General features: G+C 43.0%; 1 protein-coding gene across 2 annotated transcripts in view; it reads right to left on the bottom strand.

Moving 5' to 3' along the window:
* The window catches only part of MAP2K7 (mitogen-activated protein kinase kinase 7), a 2,576,186-nt gene that overhangs the window by 2,368,686 nt on the left and 185,856 nt on the right, over positions 1-21,644 (bottom strand). The window contains exon 2 of one of the 2 annotated variants that reach the window (XM_044084531.1): positions 19,846-19,893. The exons of the other annotated variant lie outside the window; for it this stretch is intronic. Coding sequence (XP_043940466.1) covers positions 19,846-19,893 — 48 coding nt within the window. The remainder of the gene's footprint in view (positions 1-19,845; positions 19,894-21,644) is intronic. 2 annotated transcript variants of the gene reach the window in all.

The raw sequence follows: 21,644 nt of genomic DNA, 5'->3' as shown, positions 1-21,644 counted from the left end.
AGATACTTGCTCTTTGGTGGGGGGAGTTTGCACTGAACCTGTCTGCCAGGATATTGGCGATGTCTGTGGGTTCAGTGTATTTTTTGTCGCTTAGAATCAACTCAGAACAAGTCTGGGAGTTGCATCCCAGGTTCCTAACATAACTGAAAAAAGCCTTATGATTGTCTTTAGTGTCTTGTGCAATTTTTCTCTTGAAGCTGGCCTTGGAGGATTTAATGAGGGATCGTAATTTTTTGCTAGTACTGATTAGAGATGCCTTCCCTTTTAGGGATTTTGCTCTATCATGTAGTAGCTTCCTCCTTCTGTTGTACAGTTTATTTAAGGCTGGGGTCCACCAGACTGGCCGCCTGCCTTTGGATGACTGGGTCTTGATTTTGTTTGGGATAGCATGATCCATGCATTCCTGGAGATGTCCGTAGAATGCGTTTATATAGGATTCTGCAGTTTGGGCCGTAGTTTCCACTGACCCTGGGGCCTTGAAGGATTCCACTTCGGTTTTGAGAAGTGTGAAGTTCGCTTTTGAGAAGTTTTCACTGTGGTTTTCTGGGCTGGGGGTGGGGTCGGGATGTGGATATCCAGTGAAATTAATTTATGGTCTGATCTTACCAATGAGGGATATACTTCTGGTATGGAGCATAGAGTCCCCATGTTGGTAATAATCAGGTCTAGTATGTTTTCCCCTCTTGTGGGAGTGGTGACTAGTTGTTCCATAGCATTTGAGTTTATAAATTCCAGGAACCTTTGGGCTAAGGTGCTGGGGCTTGAGTAATGCTCCCAAGTCTATGTTTGGGTAGTTGAAGTCGCCCAATATAATGGTGTTCGGAGAGATCTTCATGTTCTCCAATGTTTTCAGGAAAGCCGAGTGGGATTCCTGACTGAGAGGGTGGTCTGTAGGATGCTATAAACTGAAAAGCAGTCTTGCCCACTGTCAGTTGCACATGAATGGTCTCCGATACTTCGTGCAATGCCACTAACCTGAAGGTGTGGATATCCTTGATAAATATGGAAACTCCCCCTCATTTTGTGGTTCGATCCAGGTTTTGGGGCCGAAAAGCATGATATGAGGTATAACCTGGTAGTGCTGGGGTGCTCTCTGGAGCCTTGACCAGGTTTCTGTCACTGCACAGATATCGATGTTCTCCATACTGAGGAGAGCTTCGAGTGCATGCATCTTGAGGTTAAAGACTTCTGGCGTTTAGCAGCATTACCCTTAGTTTCTTGTTCCTTGTGTTGTCTATGGAGATGGGTTTGACTTTTGAGCCTTGCCTAAAAAAGGCACTATGGGGGTGGCAAGAGCCTTTGCCAATATCCGAAAGCCCAGGGGTGACAGGTGCAAGCCGTTCCTAGCGAAGCAACGTGGCTTGTCGAGCATGTCATCCCAGGCTGACAGACACTGGATCCCCTTTGAATGACACCAAAATTTTAGCCAATTGTTAAAATCGATCATTTTGTCTTTATACTGTGGCATCATTCTAGGTGAGGGTAAGATGCTGCTCAAGGTCAGGGTCATACCGGCCTGGGCTACATGATCAGAGAGCTCCTCTATGTCTCTTTTCATGTAGTCGAGGGAGGTACGTCTCAGGTCATTCACGCCAGGATGTACAATGACAGGGTCATATTTGTATTTGATTTGGAGTGACCTGAGTGCTTGCGTTATGTGGCGGATCCTAGTGTCCGACAGGCAGCTCACTGTGACCTTCTCTTTATTCAGCCTGGTGAGCGGGACGTCAGTGTGTCTGACAATACAGTCACCTATTACAAGAGTATCAGGTGTGTTATTCAGCCTTAAGGGCTGTGACTGCATGGCACACTGACTTTGTGTGCTATGTGTTGTACGTGTTTTGTTTTGGGGTAGCGTTTGCTTGGATGTCTGCTTTGGAGGTCTCTGTTGCTCAGGTAGATTTTTATTTAGAGCCTCCGAGCATGTTTTTGTGCATTTGAGTCGCTGTTGTGGTGGGACTATGATACTGGAATTGTGTTGTGTGAGGTTACCTTCTCCTCCTGACTTGTTTTGAGATGAGAGAGCTCAGCCTCCAGTTTGGCTATATGGTTACATCTCTCACATATATTTGAACCTGTTTGGAGGAGGAGAGGGTTGTCCGTGTACATGAGACAGTTGTAACATTGCCTCAAAATTCCCAGATTCACCAGCTGGACTGGAGAGGAAACCACTGACTGACCTTTGGACATGCTAGAGTAATATAGGGAACTGAATTAAAACGGACCAATAGGGGACAAGGTAATCGTAGAGAGTATAAGAGTAAGTAGTGCTTATGGTTTTATTAGTGCTAACTTGTAAGATTACTTATTTGGACCAGTGAGGGGCCTTAGAATGAGAATATGGTGTTTAATTTGAGAGAGAGAGCAGTTCTAAGGGAAAAAGTGAAGAGCAGACTTTGTGGAGCCAGAATCGTTTAAACCCAATTAGGCGGCGCTGCCCGATGTTGCGCTATGCGCAAAAACATGCAAAAGAGGGTTTTAAGAGAGGGAGATCAAGGAGTTTGGAACTGACCCAAAATGGCCAATAAAATGAGAAGTTATGTACCTACCATAACGTTCCATGTTAGTTGTCTTCTTCACGCCTTCTTTCTTGCTGGATGGGTTCGGAGCCGATCCTCGGCTCCGACTTGGCCTATACTAAAGCTCAAGAGCTGATTTTATCTGCTCGAGGTACCCTATATCCCATAATGCTAGGCGCCAATTACCCAGATCTCGTTTGGTAGTTGAAAAACCTTAGCAATTCTAGCCCCTAAAAACGAGGGGAGAAGGGGAAGGAAAACCTTCCTAGTGTAACTAAGTGAACTCACAGCTACCCAAAAAGGATAACAAAAAATAGGCTTCAAACTGTGTAAGGTGAAGACCTCCCAAGAAAAAAAAGGGGATCCTTTCGGTCTGTCCAGGCTAGGGGGAAGGCGGGTGGGATGCAAGAAAGAAGGCGAGAAGAAGACAACTAACATGGAACGTTATGGTAGGTACATAACTTCTCAATGTTAAGTTGTCAATCTCGCCTTCATTCTTGCTGGATGGGACCGCGTCCCTAGCACCTTCATCCCGGGTGGCTCATCGGAACAGACTCTTGAGAACGGTGGAACCAAAATTTGCCCTGTTTCTGGAGGCCATGTCTAATTTGTAGTGTGAGATAAAAGTATGAGGAGAAGCCCATGTGGCTGCCGAACAAATAGAATCTACTGGCAGTCTAGCTTGAAAGGCTGTTGACGTAGCTAGCGCTCTGGTTGAATGGGCTCTTGGCCTAGAAGGTAATTCTTGATGTCTGAGCTTATAGGTAAGGGTAATCACAGAGGACAGCCATCTAGAAAGGGTTACTTTGGATACTGGAAGGCCCTTCTTACCTTCCGCATAGGACAGAAATAGTTGTTCAGGAATAGTTGTTCAGATTTCCTGGTTTGTTTAGTTCTGTCCAGATAGTAACGGAGTTGACGATGAACGTCCAGACAATGCAATTTTTGCTCTGCCCTGTTGGAGTAGTTAGGGAAGAAAACTGGGAGATCAATAGTTTGATTTAAATTTGCCTCAGAAGCTACCTTGGGTAAAAAGGACGGGTTAGTCCCGAGAGAGACTCTGTCTTTGTGGAAAACTAGATAAGGGGGACGAATGCAAAGGGCATGAAGTTCTGATACTCTCCTAGCAGATGTTATGGCGACTAGGAAGAGAGTTTTCCAAGAGAGCAATTTCAAAGGACAAGAAGCCGCAGGTTCAAAGGGAGGGAGAATAAAGGATGTTAAGACTAAATTTAAGTCCCACTGCGGTGGGGGATCTCTGATTGGTGGCATGAGTAAAAAGATTCCTTTTAGGAAGGCTTTACAAAGCTTATGGGACATGATGCTGGAGTCCGATAAGCCTATGTGAAAGTTTGAAATAGCCGCTAACTGCACTTTGACTGTGGAGGATGAGGAGCCTGAATGAAAAAGTTCGGCTAGGAAATCTAGAACTGACTGAATAGGAGCAGTAAAGGAATCTATATTCCTAGCACTTGTCCAGAAGGAAAAACGCTTCCACTTACTAGTATAAATCCTTCTGGTAGAGGACTTAAGGGAAGCTATAATAATGTCATGCACAGAACTGGAAATAAGGGGAAGCCTGGCTAGGGTTGGAAGTGGAGCAACCAAGCTGTGAGGTTGAGAGATTGAAGGGATTGGTGCAGCTGTCCCGACTGGTGGACCAAAAGATCTGGCACTGGGTCCAGATGCCAAGGCTGCTCCAAAAGATAACGATGCAGGAACGGAAACCATATTTGTCGAGGCCAATAAGGGGCAATGAGGATCATCTTAGCTCTCAAGGGCGGTAGCTTTCTGAATCAACTGAGTGATTAATGGAAAGGGGGGAAAAGCATATAGAAGTCCCCGAGGCCAATCGTGGACTAGAGTATCTCTGGGGGGATGGCCTGGAAGGGGAAATAGAGTGAAAAAGTCATGGCACTTGCTGTTCTGAGGTGTTGCAAAAAGATTGAAGCAAGGTAGACCCCACTTCTGAAAAATCTCCTCTGTTACTGACTGCTTGAGAGACCACTCGTGTGGCATGAGAATAGCTCTGCTTAACCTATCCGCTATGATGTTGAACTTCCCAGGGATATGCGTTGCTATCAGAAACCGCTGAGAAGAGATCACCCACTGCCAAAGTCTGAGTGCCTCTCGACATAGGGGATAGGACTTGGTTCTGCCCTGCTTGTTGATATACCACACTACGGACATATTGTCCGTTTGAATCGCAATCGTCCCGAAGGGAAGAGAGCCTTGGAGGGCTTGCAACACCAAAAGCACTGCTCTCATCTCCAGGACATTTATGTGCAGGTGGCATTCGAGAGATTGCCATGTGCCCTGGACCATCCTGCCCTGAAAATGCCCCCCCCCCACCCGATCAGGGAGGAGTCAGTTGTGACCGTGGCAACCGGGGGGGGAGGAACAAACTGTCTGCCCTGAAGGACTTGAGGGGAGACCATCCACCAGGATAGGTGTTTTTTTGTAAGACCAGACTTATTAAGATGTTGTGTGTCAAAGGAAGCTGTTGGAAGAATCACTGGGAGAATAGCATCCACTGAAGGAGCCGCATGAAGAAACAAGCAAGGGGGAGTAGAGTGATGGCCGCCGCCATGAGACCTAACACTTTTAGGACAAACCTGGCCTGGATCCTCTTGCTCTGAAGGAGGATGTGCACATGATTCCGAATATCCAAAACTCTTTGGTCTGTTAACTTTGCTGAGAGCTGTACGGTGTCCAAAGTGGCGCCTATGAAAGTAACAGACTGACAAGGCAGACTTTTCGAAATTTATGGAGATACCTAGCCCTTTGCAAGTTTGAATGGTGTAATCTCTGGCAAGAAGAAGCTGATGCCTGGTGGTGGCAATAAGGAGCCAGTCATCTAGATATGGAAACACCTGGAATCCTTGACGTCTCAGGTGAGCCGTAACCACTGCCATGCATTTGGTGAACACTCGGGGGGACTGTAGTGAGACCAAAGGGCAGGGCCCTGAATTGATAGTGACTGGTCCCTAGTCGGAAGCGGAGAAACCTTCTGGAGCGCCTGTGCATCTTGATGTGATGGTACGCATCCTGAAGGTCCACTGAGCACATCCAATTGTCCTGGCCCAGAAAGGGTAGAATGGACTGTAGCGTGACCATCCGGAACTTTGTTCTTTTCACAGACTTGTTTAGTCTGCTGAGATCCAATATTGGCCTCCAGTCCCTTGTTTTTTTTGGTACCAAAAAGAACTTTGAGCAGATTCCGGATCCTAGTTGGTCTGCTGGGACTGGCTGGATGGCTCTTTTTGTTAGCAGTTTTGATATTTCTAGTACTGCTTGTTCCCTTAGACTGGGTGGAACGTCTGGGAGGGGTCCTTTTGGCTGAGTTGGGGTGTGGATAGAAGGGATTTTGTAACCCTCGGATATAATCGACTGCACCCATTTGTCTTGTGTGAGAGAAAGCCAGGCTTTTGGGTACAGCGATAATCTTCCCCCGACTGCCTCCAAAGGTGGACAGTCGGGCAGCTTCTCAGGGATGCTGGAAGGGTTTATCAGAGAGAGGCTCTCTGCTACCCTGGTTCTGTGGACCTCCTCTGCCTCTAGGGCGGCGTCTGTTGTTGTTCCCCCCACTGCCTCTAGGGGGGAACTGACCTCTTGCGTCAGGCACGACTCCCTGTGATTTGCAGAACCACATTTTTCCACCCTTTTGACCCTTAGGGACCAAAAGGGTTTCCTACTGCACAGCTTACAAAATCTAAGGAATATGCCGTGAAGAACTGGAAAAGCTCAGGCAGGGAAACAGTCTCCTCCTTTCTTACACAAGTGATCTATCCATCACTTCAACTCCTTTGAACACTGGGTATTCTAAATGTGGTAAGTGTTGGATCCAGGAAGCCCTCTGAAACCACTGGAAATTTTGCAAATGCAATAAGATTTGCAAAACCATAAGAAGGGTTGACGCCACATGTCCAAGGCCTTCAAGGAGTCTCTGGGTATCCCACGATTCCCTCACGGCTTGAAAGCTAAGGCAAGCGATTTCTTCTTTGGGAAGCAGACCTCCATACAAGCATGTTCAAAGCCAAACCCCCGAAAGATCTTGATATTGTCAAAGCTTGATATGAGTAGGTGGACTGAAAAAGTGCACGAAGATAGTTCATGGTCATGTTGTGACTGTCCAGTATTAGGCTTTGTGATTGAACCTGTAGCAGACCGTCATCCAATTACAGCTAGATGTTGACCTCTAAGTTTCAGGAAGGCACCCAACAGGGTTAGACAGTCTGCAAATCCTCCATGCCTAAGACCATGAGAAGGAAAAGGAAGCAAGTTAGACTAATACAATCCAAGAAGCCTCCTTTGGTCCATGAGAACTGGCAATATGAAAAGTAATGTACACACATCATACAGGTCATGTGACCAAAAAGGCCCAAAGGAAGCAAGAACAGCAGGTGCACAGTAAGTATCTTGAATTTGGGTACTTTTAAGAATATATAGAGTATGGCAGGTCCAGAATCAATCCCCATGGCATCTTTTTGAGACTAAAAATAGGCAGAAGAAATCTAACTCTTCCTCCTGCTCTATTGCCCCCAATCTAGTAACATCTGCATGAAAACCCATGTGAGGTTCACCCAACTTGTCAAGTATTGGTGGCATCTTCATGAAGGGTGGGGTAGATTCAATAACGCTCAATACTCAGATGTCTGAATGTCTGCCTAAGTGCCAGTAAAGTGGCTAAAGCTGCCTCCCAAATATGGCAAGTGCAGCAGATTGGAAGGAGGACATTTGACTCAGCAGCTAAAAAACTTCCAACCTGGCTCCCCATTTTACCAATCCCTTTGTACTGCTATACCCATTTTACAGATCCTTAGACTGACTTCTGACAAAATGGTCAGCCTGGAAGGCTAAAAACTACTGTGCTAAGAACTGTGGGATGAAAAAGCTACTTCCATCTGTGTGAACATTTCCTTCATTTTTTTCTTGAATACTTCCAGCAAAGGTTTCTCAAAAAGATATTCTTTCGGGGGGGGGGGGGGGGGGGCATTTAAAAAAGTTCTCCCCCATCATCCTCCATCAATGATGGGACTATAAACCATGTATGGCATTTGGGAACAAACATGCTATCAAGTGCTCCAGATACATTCACCACAGCATAACCATATTTAGTGCATTTCCCACTGAAATCACAGATCTTAAAGGATGTTAGAGTCTCATCCTGCATTTCTGAAGGCAAGTCTGCTACCAGAGTCTGGACCCCACACTGGTACTTAAACAATTAAGTAATTTACAACCATAAATAAGAGTAGCCAAAGTATAAACGTTTCTGCCTTGGTCTCCCTGGGACTGTACTTACTGCATCAATGTGCTTGAGACTGAATAACCTCCTCACCTTTGCCTGCCTCTGGGGAAATAACCACAGGTTTTGGTAATGGATTATTTGTAGATAATTTAGTGGGTCTGATGCACAGTACAGAATCCAGACTGTTTCATGGGTGCAGGCAGCTGAGAAAGTACAGTTGTGTACACCTACCATAAATGTAGATGTTCGAGTGTCTTCACTGTTGCAGTCATGACTGTAGGGTTCTCCCCTGCTGGCAGGCAGCCCTCGGTCGGCCAGAATCCCAAAGTCTGGGTCCGGCGTCGGCTGTTCAACCATGCTCCCTGACGTCACAGCGCCAGAAGTATAAAGCTGACAGCCGACGCCATCTTCTCCAGTTTTTCTTGCCCCAGATGTCAGGAGTCCCAAAATGAAAAAGGTCCCATAACCTTTGCAAATACACCTCAGAAGAATGGTGAAAAAAGGAAATGCATAAAAATAAGAGGGGACAGGAGGGAGGGAAACCCAGACTGCAACAGTGAAGACACTCGAACATCTACATTTATGGTAGGTGTACACAACTGTACTATGTTCATCGTGTTTCACTGTTGCAGTCATGACTGTAGGGTAGAATCCCAAAGCTGAAAGAAAGGGAGGTGGTCACAAAGAAGAAGGGGCGGCTAAAAGGCCCTGCAAGACTGTAGAGGCAAAGCCTGCCCTAGACTTAGAGTAGAGAGGTAGATTGTAGTGCTTAGAAAAAGCATGCACTGAACTCCAAGTTGCAGCTTCCAAAATGTCCTTGGTAGGAACTCCCTTGAGGAAGGCCGCAGAAGTGGCAGCAGCTCTGGTGGAATAAGTCCGTATACTCCGTGTGATTTGCTTTCCATGGTGTGAATAACAAAATCTGATTCCATGAGCAATCCATTTAGAAATGGTTTGTTTTGAAATGGCTTTACCTTGGGAGCTTGAAGCATAAGAAACAAACAATTGTTCTGATTTTCTGAAGTCCTTGGTTCTGTCCAGGTAAAAACGTAGTTGTCTGTGTACATCCAAGGAATGTAAGATCCTTTCCCCTTTATTTTGAGTGGGGAAAAAAGTTGGCAAGTGGATAGTTTGATTTAAAGCCACTTTGGAAACCACCTTAGATATGAAAGTAGGATTAGTCCTCAAAGATACCCTGTCTTGGTGAAAAATAATATAAGGTTCCACAGCCATAAGAGCTTGTAACTCTGAAACTCTCCTGGCAGAGGTTAGGGCTAACAAGATAGCGGTCTTCCAAGATAAAAACTTGATGTCAGAAGAACCAGCAGGCTCAAAAGGAGGCAAGGTTAGTTTTTCCAAAACATAGTTGAGATCCCAGGCAGGAATGGGAGGAGATCTAGGAGGTCTTAAGTTCTTAGCACCTCTGAGAAACTGTCTCATGAGCTGGTGGGAAAAGATGGGAGGGTCTGTATATAATGAGCAGAAATAGCCGAAGCATGTATCTTAATGGAAGAGAAAGAGAGACCCGTAAGAGATCTGTCAAGTAAAGTAAAATTAAGGAAATGTTAGGAAGAAAAGGATCAGAATCCTCAGCCTGCATCCAGAACAAAATCTTTTCCATTTTCCTGCATAAGATTTTCTAGTGCTAGGACGTCTGGCTTCTAAAATGACATCCATAACCTGCTTGGGTAGAACAGAAGAAATCAAAAGCCCTGGATTAACCAGGAAGCCAGGCTGAGAGTTCTGACATGAGAGTGTAGAACCTGACCCTGATGTTGGGACAGAAGGTTCGGAGACTGAGGTAGGACCCAAGGGGGCTCCCGACATAGGTTTTTTAGAGTTGGATACCAAAACTGCCGAGGCCAATTTGGAGCCAGCAAGATTATCATCTTGGGCTTGTCCTGTTTTATCTTCAATAAGACCCGTGGAAGAAGAGGTGGAAAGGCATATCCGGAGAGGTTCCTCCAACTGAATGACAGGGCATCCACTTTCCAAGCTTTTCTGTGGAAAGTCCTGGTGCAAAAATTCGGTAGTTGATTGAGATGGGATGCAAAGAGGTCTATGTGAGGACATCCCCAGACTTCTGTTATCATCCTGAATATTTTGGTGTCCAGCATCCACTCGTGTGGGTCCGAAAGGTTTCTGCTCAGACTGTCTGACAGGAAGTTTTGTTTCCCTGGTAGAAACTGAGCTTGAAGATCCAGATTGCAAGCTAGAGCTGTGTTCCATAGATCCATGGCTAGTCTGCAAAGGGGGTAGGAATGAGATCCCCCTTGCTTGTTTATGTACCACATAACTGTGGTGTTGTCTGTCCGTATTAGTAGTTGTCCTGGTTGTAAGAGATTCCTGAAGGCCAATAGAGCTGTCTGAACGGCTAACATGTCCTTTAAATTGATATGCAGGTGCTTCTGATCCTTTGTCCAAAGGCCCTGCAGACAATTGCCCTGAAAATGGGCTCCCCAAGCATAATCCGAGGCGTCCGTGGTTAGAATCTGAGTGGCAGAAGGCAGACGGAAGGGTTTCCCTTTGTTTAGAGCACATGCCCTGGACCACCAAAGAAATTCCTTTTGAAGGCAAGGAAGGACGGTGATCAGTATGTCCAAACTGTGGCAATGCTGAGACCATACACTTTTTAGGTACCACTGTATTTTCCTCATGTGTAGTCTTGCATATGGTACGAGAAGGATGCAGGAGGCCATGTAACCCAAAGCCTGCAGGAATTTCCTTGCAGATAGCTGAGTTAAAGTTGCCAATGTTCTGAAAGTTGAAGCCAGCTGTAATTGTTTTTCGGATGTCAGAAATGCCATCTGGGTTGTGGTGTTTAAAAGTGCACCCAGAAAAGTTATCTGTTGTGAAGGGGTTAAATTTGACTATGTTCACAGAGAATCCCAGGAACTTGAGAAGGTTCTGTACAAATTCTAGATGCTGAAGTAAGACATCCTTGCTGTCTGCCTGAATTAGACAATCGTCCAGATAAGGGTAAATTTGTATTCCCTTGAGTCTGCAGTAAGCTACTACTGGAGCCAGGCATTTGGTAAAGACCCTGGGCGCAGTAGACAATCCAAAGGGCAGCGCACAGAATTGAAAGTGCCTCAATCCGGCCTTGAACCTGAGGTATTTTCTGCGATCCTGCCTGATGGGAATGTGTAAATATGCCTCCTTTAAATCCAAAGTTACCATCCATGCATCTTTGGACAGCATTGGAAGTAGCTGCTGTAGAGTAAGCATCTTGAATTTTGGAATCTCTAGAAAGGTGTTCAAGACCGACAGATCCAGAATGGCTCTCCATGAGTTTTGCTTCCTTGGGACTAGAAAGAGCCTTGAGTAAAAACCTTTTCCCATCTCTGAAAGTGGAACCGGTTCTATGGCAGTCATAGCCAAAAGAGCTTCCACCTGGTTTAAAACCTCCGTCCATTGATGTTTTGGAAGGTCTGGCCATCCGCTTGACTTTGGCAAGGTATGAAAATGGAATTTGTAACCCATTAAAATCACATCCAGAACCCACTTGTCTTGGGTTATTTGAGTCCAATTTTGATAAAAAAAGAGAAAGTTTTGCTCCGAGAGGGGCTTCCAGGTAAGAAATTCCTGTAGCCCAACAGAGGGAGTCATTGAGTTTGTTTCCTTTGAGTTTGTGACCTGTCCTCTCCTCCCCTAGGGGTGGAAGCAGACCACTGTCTTGGTCTATAAGAAGCTTGTGTTTGAGGCCTTCCTCTGGAGCGTCTATATCTACCCCCTCTGAGGCCTGTCTGATGAGGGTAAGGACCAATTTTTTGAAGGCCAATTCCTGCTAAATCTAGGAGGCTGTACTTGTAAGAAATCTTTAACTGTTTGCATGGATTTCGCCTTATCCTCCATCTTTTTAATCACCTCTTCAGCTTTTGATCCAAATAAAACATTATGCTGAACAGGAGCATCCAATAATTTAGCCTTTACTTGTTCAAGCAAATTCTGTTCCTTTAGCCATGCATGCCTTCTAATAACTGTGCCAGAGGCCGCAGCCCTACAAGAAGCCTCCAAGGCATCAAATCCACAATGTAAACCATGCTTCCCAACTTGTTCAGTGGCATGCAACAAGTCATTTAATTCCTTATCATCTGCACAGGCAGAAATGGAAGTAAGCTTTTGTTTTAAAACAGACAAGATAAATTGCTGGTATTTAAACATATGAAACTGACAGTTTAAGGCTCTAATGGACAAAGTAGCAGAAGTGTACACCTTTTTGCCCCATTTCTCTAAGGATCGAGAATCCTTTTCAGTAGGAATGGGATTTTTGGCAGAAGCAGCCTCAACTCCCTTAGGACCCTGAGAAATGGTTTCAGGGTCAGCAGAAGGGTTCTTGTATAAAAACTGATGGGAATCAGGAACCCTGTAATATCTATCAGACTTAACAGGAGCAGGAGGAAAAGAATCAGGGGTTAAGTTAGCCTCCGAAAAAGCATCGTCCGCAATATCCAAAACAGGAGGAATAGCCAGAGGTCTATGTTGGGGAAGAAGAAGAAAATCCCTCAGTCTTTTCTTAGATTCCGAGTATTCCTGTCCTACCCAATGGAAATGTTCCCTCATTTCATGCAAAGTTTCCCCAAAAGAGAAATCCTCAGGGGGAGAAGCTGAAGGAATGGATTCTTCAGCATCAGAATCCTCATAAGGAGGGAAAGAATATTCCTGATCAGAAGAAGAAACTGAAGCTTGATCAGAGGAATCATAATAAACATTCTGCCTTGGCCTTTTATCTGGAGGGGGATGTGAACCCCTAATCATAGTAAGTAAATCCTCCGCCATCTTGAGTAACTGTTTCTGTGACTTGGGAGCCGGTTCAGAGGAGGCCTGTGTTGTAGTCTTTGATTTAGGAGGAGGCTTTGCCTTTATTAGAAGCTGAGTAGGCCTGAAAACCCCTTTGGAAGCCGGTACCTGCACAGTGGCTCCGGACTCAACCGAAGGAGCATTGTCCGAAGGTCCTGCAACAGAAATATTTAAAGGCCTGGTTGGCTCCTCATGAGAGTCCGTTTCGGCCGTCGGTTCTGAAATGGCCGACGACAGGGGCTGCAAAAGTGCCTCACTGATGACGGCCGAACCTGAAGCTGGCTCCGCTTGTGTGCTATCATCAGATTTGGACCTCGGAGGCCTGTCTTTGTCCTTGCGACGTTTGTGAACTCCGGTGGCCGGAACCGTATCCGACGACATTTTGTAGTTAAAGCACCTACCGAAGTAATGAAAAGCAAAATCGTACCTTTGCTTAATTGTACGTTGATTGAATCTAGCACAAAACCGACAACTAGCTACGTCGTGGTCAGGGCCTAAGCAAGGAATACAGTAAGAATGAAAATCCTTATGAGGTACTTGCTTCCCACATGAAATACAATTATTAACTTTTTCTGACATCGGAGTGGAGCAAGAAAAAAGTTTCCCCAACGGGGTACTTAGCTTTGAGTGGAGAAGAAAATCTTCGGACTGAAGTATATCAGAAAAAATAGTCAGGAGTCAGCCGACCGGCACTTGCGAACTGCTATCACCGCACGGCAAGAAAGACTGGAGAAGATGGCGTCGGCTGTCAGCTTTATACTCCTGGCACTCTGACGTCAAGGAGCATGGTTGAACAGCCGACGCCGGACCCAGACTTTGGGATTCTGGCCGACCGAGGGCTGCCTGCCGGCAGGGGAGAACCCTACAGTCATGACTGCAACAGTGAAACACGAACATCCTCGCTGTAACAAGGCTGCTAAAAAAGAATCTTCAAAAGCCTTGAATAACTACCACACTATTCCATTCCTCCATGCCTTGGAAGCAGATTTCCCTCTCTTGCCATCAGACATTGCTATTATACCCCATTTAAATGCTCTCATTCTGGTGGGAGCGCCCTCAAGAGATACATAACCTTGTGGGGGGACAGGGCACACAGGTAAGACAACCTCCTTTATCACAGTTGCACAAATAAATAGACATAAGGCTAGTCTTCACTTGCAGTGTATGAAGTGGAATCTCTCAATCTACTCTGAAACTCAGGTTAATTGAGATTTTCTCAATACCACTTGCCACTACTGGAAAATGGTTCCTTTTAAATAGAATGCAAATTACTGCTTGCTCAGGTAAGTGTGTTGCTCTTGGTGTCAAAAGATGTTTCACAATCCCACTGTCACTCACCCTGTGCAACCCGATCCATCTCTCTATCAGTCTCAGAATTAAGGAGTAGTTGGAGGTCTGTTAATACCTTTTTATGTAACATAGGTCAAGAGTACATGCTATCAACTACGTTCAGATCCTCCTCCGAGAGAATAGACAGAGGCCAGTAAATGATTCAGATGTCCCTGACAAGGAATGGAAAATTAACTCAAAGTATTCTCAGGTCTCTGTGACAGTTTGGATAAATTCTTTACCTAATGTCTTTCACGACTGTCCACTCTTCAGAGATCTTGTACTTATGCACCATTGAGAATCTTCTTAGTGGGAAGACTTGCACCAAACAGGCAAACAACTGTTCGGATAGGCAAACAACTGTTCGGATGTCTATGTGGCTTCCTTATTGTTCATAGGTGTGTACTAGGCCAAATGCCCTGCAGCCTTTACAAGCCTAGTCCACAGAAGTGCCCTGGCATCATGCCGCCATTAGGTCCCAGTGCCTCTATCAAGTAGAGCCACTGAGTGATCTCCGGGGTGAACTTAATATTTCCCATCCACTCAAGAGGTCTCTTGAAAAGGGCCAGTAAGGTGCTCTGCTTGACATGTATGGGAAGTCTATTCCAGAGCATGGGCAGTCTCTGGGTTATGAACCTGTCCCTCCAGCATGTTCTGTTGATTGTGGTAATGAGGTTAAGGTCCCTAGAGCATGTGGTGCGGAGGGAGTGGGATTTCTTTAGATGTAACATTTCTAACAGGGCTGGCTCAGGCATGGCTTTGTAAGTCAAGCAGAGATCACCTCTTAATAGACTACATGAGACAGAGAAAAGCTGGAGTTTGAGTCTGTCCAAGTATGGCATGGGTTTAAGGCCTAGGATCCTCTGCGTGAGGTACTTTGTGGCCTTTCCAGCTGTTGCAGGTGTTTACTGAGGTACATGCCAAATGGGGCATTACACGCAATGACTGGTCTAATGATGGAAGAGTAGAGAGAACTGATTACCTCTTTCTTCCTGGATGCCAGTAATGAGATGCACCACATAGGACTTTCTGACCACACTGGCAATGTGGTGGTCAAGGGAGAGGTTGCTGTCAATCTATGTCCCCAGATCTCTTATAATGCCTTCAGTGGGCTACCATCAATGTGGTGATTAGTGGGAAATGAGTTTTTCCCAAAGGGAATGACTAAGCATTTTTTGGCATAAAGCTTAAGGCCATGATTTTGGCACCAGTCGTTGGTCTCAGTGAGACCTTTCTGTAGGATGTCTACATCACTTGGGGAGTTAATAAAGGCTCCCAGCTTGCAGTCATCTGCAAACCTGGTCAGCCAGAGTCCCTCTGTGTTGGCCTGGACTTCTGAGAAGTAGATGACAAACAGGAGAGGACCCAGGACCGATCCCTGTGGGACTCTACTCGTGGCTGGTCGGCAGTCTGACTTGGAATTTGCTACTTTCACACCATGGGTTCCATCTGTGAGCCAATTTGCAACCCACCTAGTGATATAGGGGTTGATGCCTACTTTGGTGAGTCTAACAATAAATCCTGAGTGGGGAATGGTATCAAAGGCCTTGGCCAGATCGAGGTAGGCTGTATGAACAGCCTTGCCCTCATCCACAGCTCTGGTGACTGACTGAAAGAAGTCAACCAGCTTGAGCAGGCATGATCTACCCTTCACAAAACAAAACTCCATGGGATCCAGAGTTTGGAGATTCTCTATATCCTTGTTAATTAGGACCATGATGATGTGCTTCATACCTTATATACATCAGACTCAGGCTAATGGGGCGATAATTCCCAGGGTCTGTAGTGGCTCCCCCTTTATGGAGAAGGATGACTGTAGCAGTATGCCATTCTGCAGGGACAAAGCCTGAGGTGAGGCTGTGATTGAACAGGGCCACACATGTGTGGTGCCAGTTCGCTCTGTAGTTCATGTAGAACACAGCCAGCGATATTGTCTGGCCACATGGAAGCTGTATTCTTGGCCTTGGACAATGCAGCTTTAACCTGTGCTGCAGTAATGTTGGGTGCCCGGCATTCTTCTGGTACTGTGACTGGTCCTTTGTGGGGGGGTATAGTTGGCAATGAATCTGTCGGACAGTATGCTGGCAATATCTGTTGGCTCAGTATAGGAGGTCCACTGTTTAGTAACTCAGAACAAATCTGGGTATTGCAGAGGAGATTCCTGATACAACTGTAGAAGGCTTTGTGGTTTTTAGTGTCTGCTGCAATTCTGCCTGCACAGATCTAGCAAGTTAGACAACTGGGACTCAAAGACACTTGCTGTGATGATCCTTTATGTGACAATGTGATATTCAATGCCCCCATTTGCAATGACTCTCAAGGTCTGCACAAGGCATTCCCTGGGAACCCTAACAAATTCTAATGGCAAAATCTCAAAATAGCTTTAGAACAGAAGTTTATAATAAAGATAGATTTTTTTTCACAAAATGGCACTTAGCTTTACAAAATTCTTAACATAAGCTCTGGGACAATAGGACTGAATCACCAAACAGGTGTGGACTTGCACACACACACTTGCGGAAAGAGGACAGCATGGGTCCAAATCTGGGAAGGTAGTATGCATGTACTGCATGGGAATATCTGCCTGCATCCCCAAAATATGCAAAGCTCTGGGAGCTAGGCAGACGTCAGCCTGCGGGCCAATCATTTGTTATGAACACCACAATCACCCATGTTACATCTATACAATGTGAGCAGTCTCAGTCTACAGCCATTTTAATATTCACAGGAGTTGCCCAAGACCCTGACAGGCTAAGTATTTTGCAAATACAAGGACTTAAAAAGCAAGGAATGCTACACTAATGACGCAGTTTTCTATAGCATATTTATAAGCATACATTAACCTCAGTTTTACAAGCCCAGCAAATGGGATATATTTTTTTAAAAGCTCAAAAAATTAAAGGGAAGACAGTTGCATTCTGAAGATCTCCAAGTCTAAAAAGAAAGATGACAGACATTTAAAAGTAATAAGAATAAATGACTGTCTAGATGCTTTCTTTGACACTGTCACTCTCTAATGCAAGGCATGTCTATGCCCAAGATTTACAATATCAGTTGTGGGCATAAATTCTGAACTTTGACACCAACAACTGTAATGCGATTTTGACAAATAACTGGCACCATCTGTGGTCAGAACATCCACTTTCTGTCTAGGAGCAAAAGCACTCACCTCAACAGAGGCAGAAGTCATGATGATGGCATATTAACCACCATGTAGTATATCACCTTATCTCTAAGATTAGGAAAGATTAAACTGTTTTAAAAAGTATCCAGAAAGACAATAAGTTAAATAATGGTATCATGCAATAAACAGGGGGTGACAATGAGACAGAAAAAAAAAAGTAACTTAAAGTTAAAATGACAAATGAGAATTTACCAGCAGCAGACCCTGCCTCGAGGACCAGATACCAGTTTATACAATAAAATGTTTCTACCCTAGTCTACTATATGACCTCATGCAAAGCGGTATGGGATTGGGGACCATTTTCTCTCTCCAAAGAATGCAACACTACTGAGTGGAGAAGTCCAAGAGGCAGGTTCCACTAGTCTGGAATGGACGCATGCACAGCTAAGTATTAAAACATGACAACTATACAGAATGGCAAATTAAAAATGAGTTAGGCCAGAAAAACCCATTAAAACTGCTTAAAACTAAGCATTATGCTAACATATCTTATTTTATTCATAATTAAACCTATTAAAATTTACATCCAAAGTACTGGGTATTTCATGTACAGTTTCAAATTACACCCAACTACCTGTTAATCATGCGATACTAACCTGCTGTCAACTACATTCAAATCTAAATGTTTTGCTAGACTATCACAATGAAACACAGAAAAAATAAAATACCACTCAAAATAAGTGCAGATCTGTTCTTGGAATATCTGTCACATTCTATTTAAGACCATCCTCCCCACTCCCCCCAAAAAATAAAACCTAGCCCACCCTAATGGTAGAAATTAAAACCATTTTCATTATATAGACCACCTCCAAAAGAAATATCTATTTTAACCTTGGAGCTGATGCTACCTGATCCTTCTGCTTCACAACAATGCACCAGAATACAATCTACTATCCAAATGGCACAAATACATACTAGGGATTACACCCTAACAAGGCAATATTAAGAATGGTAGCTTAACTCAGATATTTACAGATATACTGCAGTGTTGATTTTAACTGCCTCAAAGTCCACTTGCAAACTGTACAGTTCTGAGCGGCTGCCCCCGAAAGCAAGTATTTGTGCCTAATGGACTTACCATGACAAAGAAAAAAGTAAACATAATTTAGTACTACACATACCCACAATGCAGTAGAGCATTTTTTTCTTTTAATCTAATCTACCTTGATACCATCTTTCACACATACATGACTTAACAGTCATGAGAGATGTGAGAGAAGACAAAAAAAGTGTAGAATGGGACATCAGAAAAATAACTTAAAACTGCAAACAGCAGCACATGTACAATGAAAATAAACCTAAATAAACTGTAAAGCACCTGAAAACATCTTTCAGGATACATATCCCACAACTGACAATGGTATGGCAGTTAATTTAAAAAATGAATCAAAATTAACTATTAAGAAAACAAAACTTGGAAAGTTTACAAACTTGTTCTCAAAACAATACATCCTATTTTATTAAGCAAGGGGCTCTGCACAGACCTCCCATTTTCAAAACATAAATGAAAAGCTGCTGCTAAACACAGCATGGTCTGTTAACTAAAACATGTACAGACACACCCCATACTTTCTTCCAATAATACAAGTGCTGCCAGTGGGACTACATCAGAAATCATACAGTGACTGAAGGATAGTTCCTTGTGGGCCAAAAACATGGCTGTACCCAAAATGATAAATACTACTACTTGTTTAAAAAAAACAAAGCTGTGTCATCCACAACAAATTCAAGTAACTTCTGTTACTTCATCTCAGCAGAAAACTTAAAAAGGAGTTACATGTCAATTGTTACAGCTTTTCTAAACCAGTTGCACTGAAATCACAAAGTAAAAACCTCCAGAACACAAAGACTTTGCTTTAGCTATCCATAATTTAGCTCTGCTTTGTTAACTAACAATTAATGTTAAATACACAACCCTCTTGAAAGCATGAACGCACTAAAAGCGCAACCAAATTAGGTCCAACTCTAGCTACCTTTCAGTACTCCCCTTTTCCATGCCAAAAACAGTTCTGTACATGAAACCACTGCAACAAGAAAAATATGCAAAACAGGGTGCTACATTAGTGGACTGCAACTCATACGTTTATATTGCAAAAATGGGAGCTCAATGACCCAATATCCTCAGAAGTGAATTAAGGCCTGTCAAAATCTATCTAGTGGCACCTTACTTTAAAATATTTCTGCAAAAGGAGAAAAAAGGCAGACTAAAAACATGCCTTAGGCGTACAAAAATTTAATGCATGCTTAAGTAGCACTCAAAGATAGAAAATTTGAAATTGAATAAGTCATTCAGCTCCTTTCGGATAAAAATCAGAAAGTTACTTTTTCTGGTGAAAAAAAACTTAAGCTGCAGCAGTCTCACAATGGTTCTCTAAACACAAAGAAGCTGCAATATTAAGACTGGCATATACTAAATCTGAGACACAACCACAGCTCATCAGTATGTCTTAACGTTTTGCAAAGCTACTAACCAACTAAACTGAGCAATTTGCACTTTTTTTAATCTTAGAAATACTCAAAAACTAAAACAAGCAGCTAGAAATTTGAAAAGATTACTAGTTATTATTTGCTAACAAAATAAGTGCTCAAGTTTACTATGCATGTCTTCACTTACTTAGGGTTTTTCTGGCCTATGAAATTCAAGCTTTTTTTAAATGCAAGACATATGAGAAGCCAGAAAAGGCAAATTAAAATAAAAGCAAAGAAGCCACAGATGTGAAAGTTGCAAAAAACCAAGCTGCAATGATAAAAAGTTCTGGTACCTGCTCGTTGGGATGGAGCGGGAGCAGGGCTTAGAGTGATCACAATAACTGGATTGGGGAGAAGAAAAAAAAAAACAGGATAAATCACAATGCAAACAACTGATTCGTCAACAGAAATAAATCACATTAAAGGGGTCAAAAAAATCAACTGCAAGTTCAGGAATGAAATGGTAAAACTGACAAAGACAGACAAGGCAAAATGGGATGGACCATACACTGAGGCACCTGCAAATCTATACCACCTACACAGTGGTTTGGAGATGCACTTCTACATGTATAACCCAAGTACCTGGCTCTCCACCCACATAACCACCACAAAAAGGAAAAACTTAACTTGTAGAATTAGGAAAAGCAGTAAAATCTAAACAAGCAACAACAACCTTCCTAATGCGAGGGGAAAATGTTACGATGAAACTTTTCTGCATAAAATTTTTGCATACCACATACAAAGTCAAACAAAACATTAATCATTTTAGTCATTTCAGTCTCTATCTTCCTTTTTAGTTGCTTTTAAATGGACAGTTTAAAAATGTAATAATTGGTGCCAGACAATGACAGCCCAATAAGCTATGCAATAAATGCAAAAGTAGTCAAATGAATGACACTTCAGGGCTTCCGATTCCAAAACCTCAACCCTACACATGTAACAAGAAATACAGTACTCGCTTAAACAGCCCAAAAATATCAAGGTCCGTAAGATAACAGCTCAACTTCCATCTGAAGCTGCACTTGTGATACAAGTTACATCTTTAACATGAAGGTTTTTACATTCTCCAGAAGTCACTTCAATATATTCAGTTCTCAAATGTTATCAACCTATATTCTAACAGGAACATTACACATTCAAGAATAGACAAAAATTAAAATTCTTGAAAACAGTACAACTGGCTCCTTAAAATATAACAAAAAAAATACTGTATTAGACATACTGACAACTGCACCTGCGTACTTTAACTGGCACAAATATGTACTTCAATTAGCAGCCCAGTCATTGGAAAAGACAGCCAGGCAAAGATAAAAGTCAGTGGCTAATGTGCCAGTATCAATGGTTCAAAAGGTAGTGTGCGCACCCTTGGTACTGGCAGACAGACAAGCTGTGTGTTCTGTTCCCATCCAGGGTGCTTGGATTAATTTCCAATACTGATACTGCAGTGCAGCATAAGGGCATGCTGTACTCCTGAGTGCTCAGTCCTTCAGAGGAGATGTTAAACAGAGGACCAATCTGCCCAACTTGGTGGTAGCTCAAATTGATAGAACAGATCCCACAGCACTTACCAACTGAAAGAGTAGGCCTGCACAACTGCCCCCTAGTCAGTATAACTACCACCTCAGGTCCCTCTGAAAACTGGTTACTGGGCTAGTGGGACACACCAGTGAAAAAGTTTATATTGTATATTTCTTTCTCTATTTTATATATATCTAGATTTATGTAATTTAAATATTATATCTAGATATATATAACTTATATATATATATATATATATATATATATATATATATATAATTTATATATTATATCTATATATATCTACATATATATATATATATATATAATTTATATATTATATCTATATATATCTACATATATATATACATATACACACACACACACACACACATTTTATATATATATATATATATATATATATATATATATATATATATATATATATATATATATATATATATATATATATATATACATATACACACACACACATATATATATATTACATATATATATATATATATATATACACACACACACACACACACACATTTTATATATATATATATAA

Source organism: Protopterus annectens, chromosome 9.part0 (genome assembly GCF_019279795.1).
Source record: "Protopterus annectens isolate FY-2018-M chromosome 9.part0, PAN1.0, whole genome shotgun sequence".
NCBI classification, from domain to species: Eukaryota; Metazoa; Chordata; order Ceratodontiformes; family Protopteridae; genus Protopterus; species Protopterus annectens.
The sequence above is the reverse complement of the archived record's forward strand: the minus strand, read 5'-3'. Positions and strand labels throughout refer to the sequence as shown.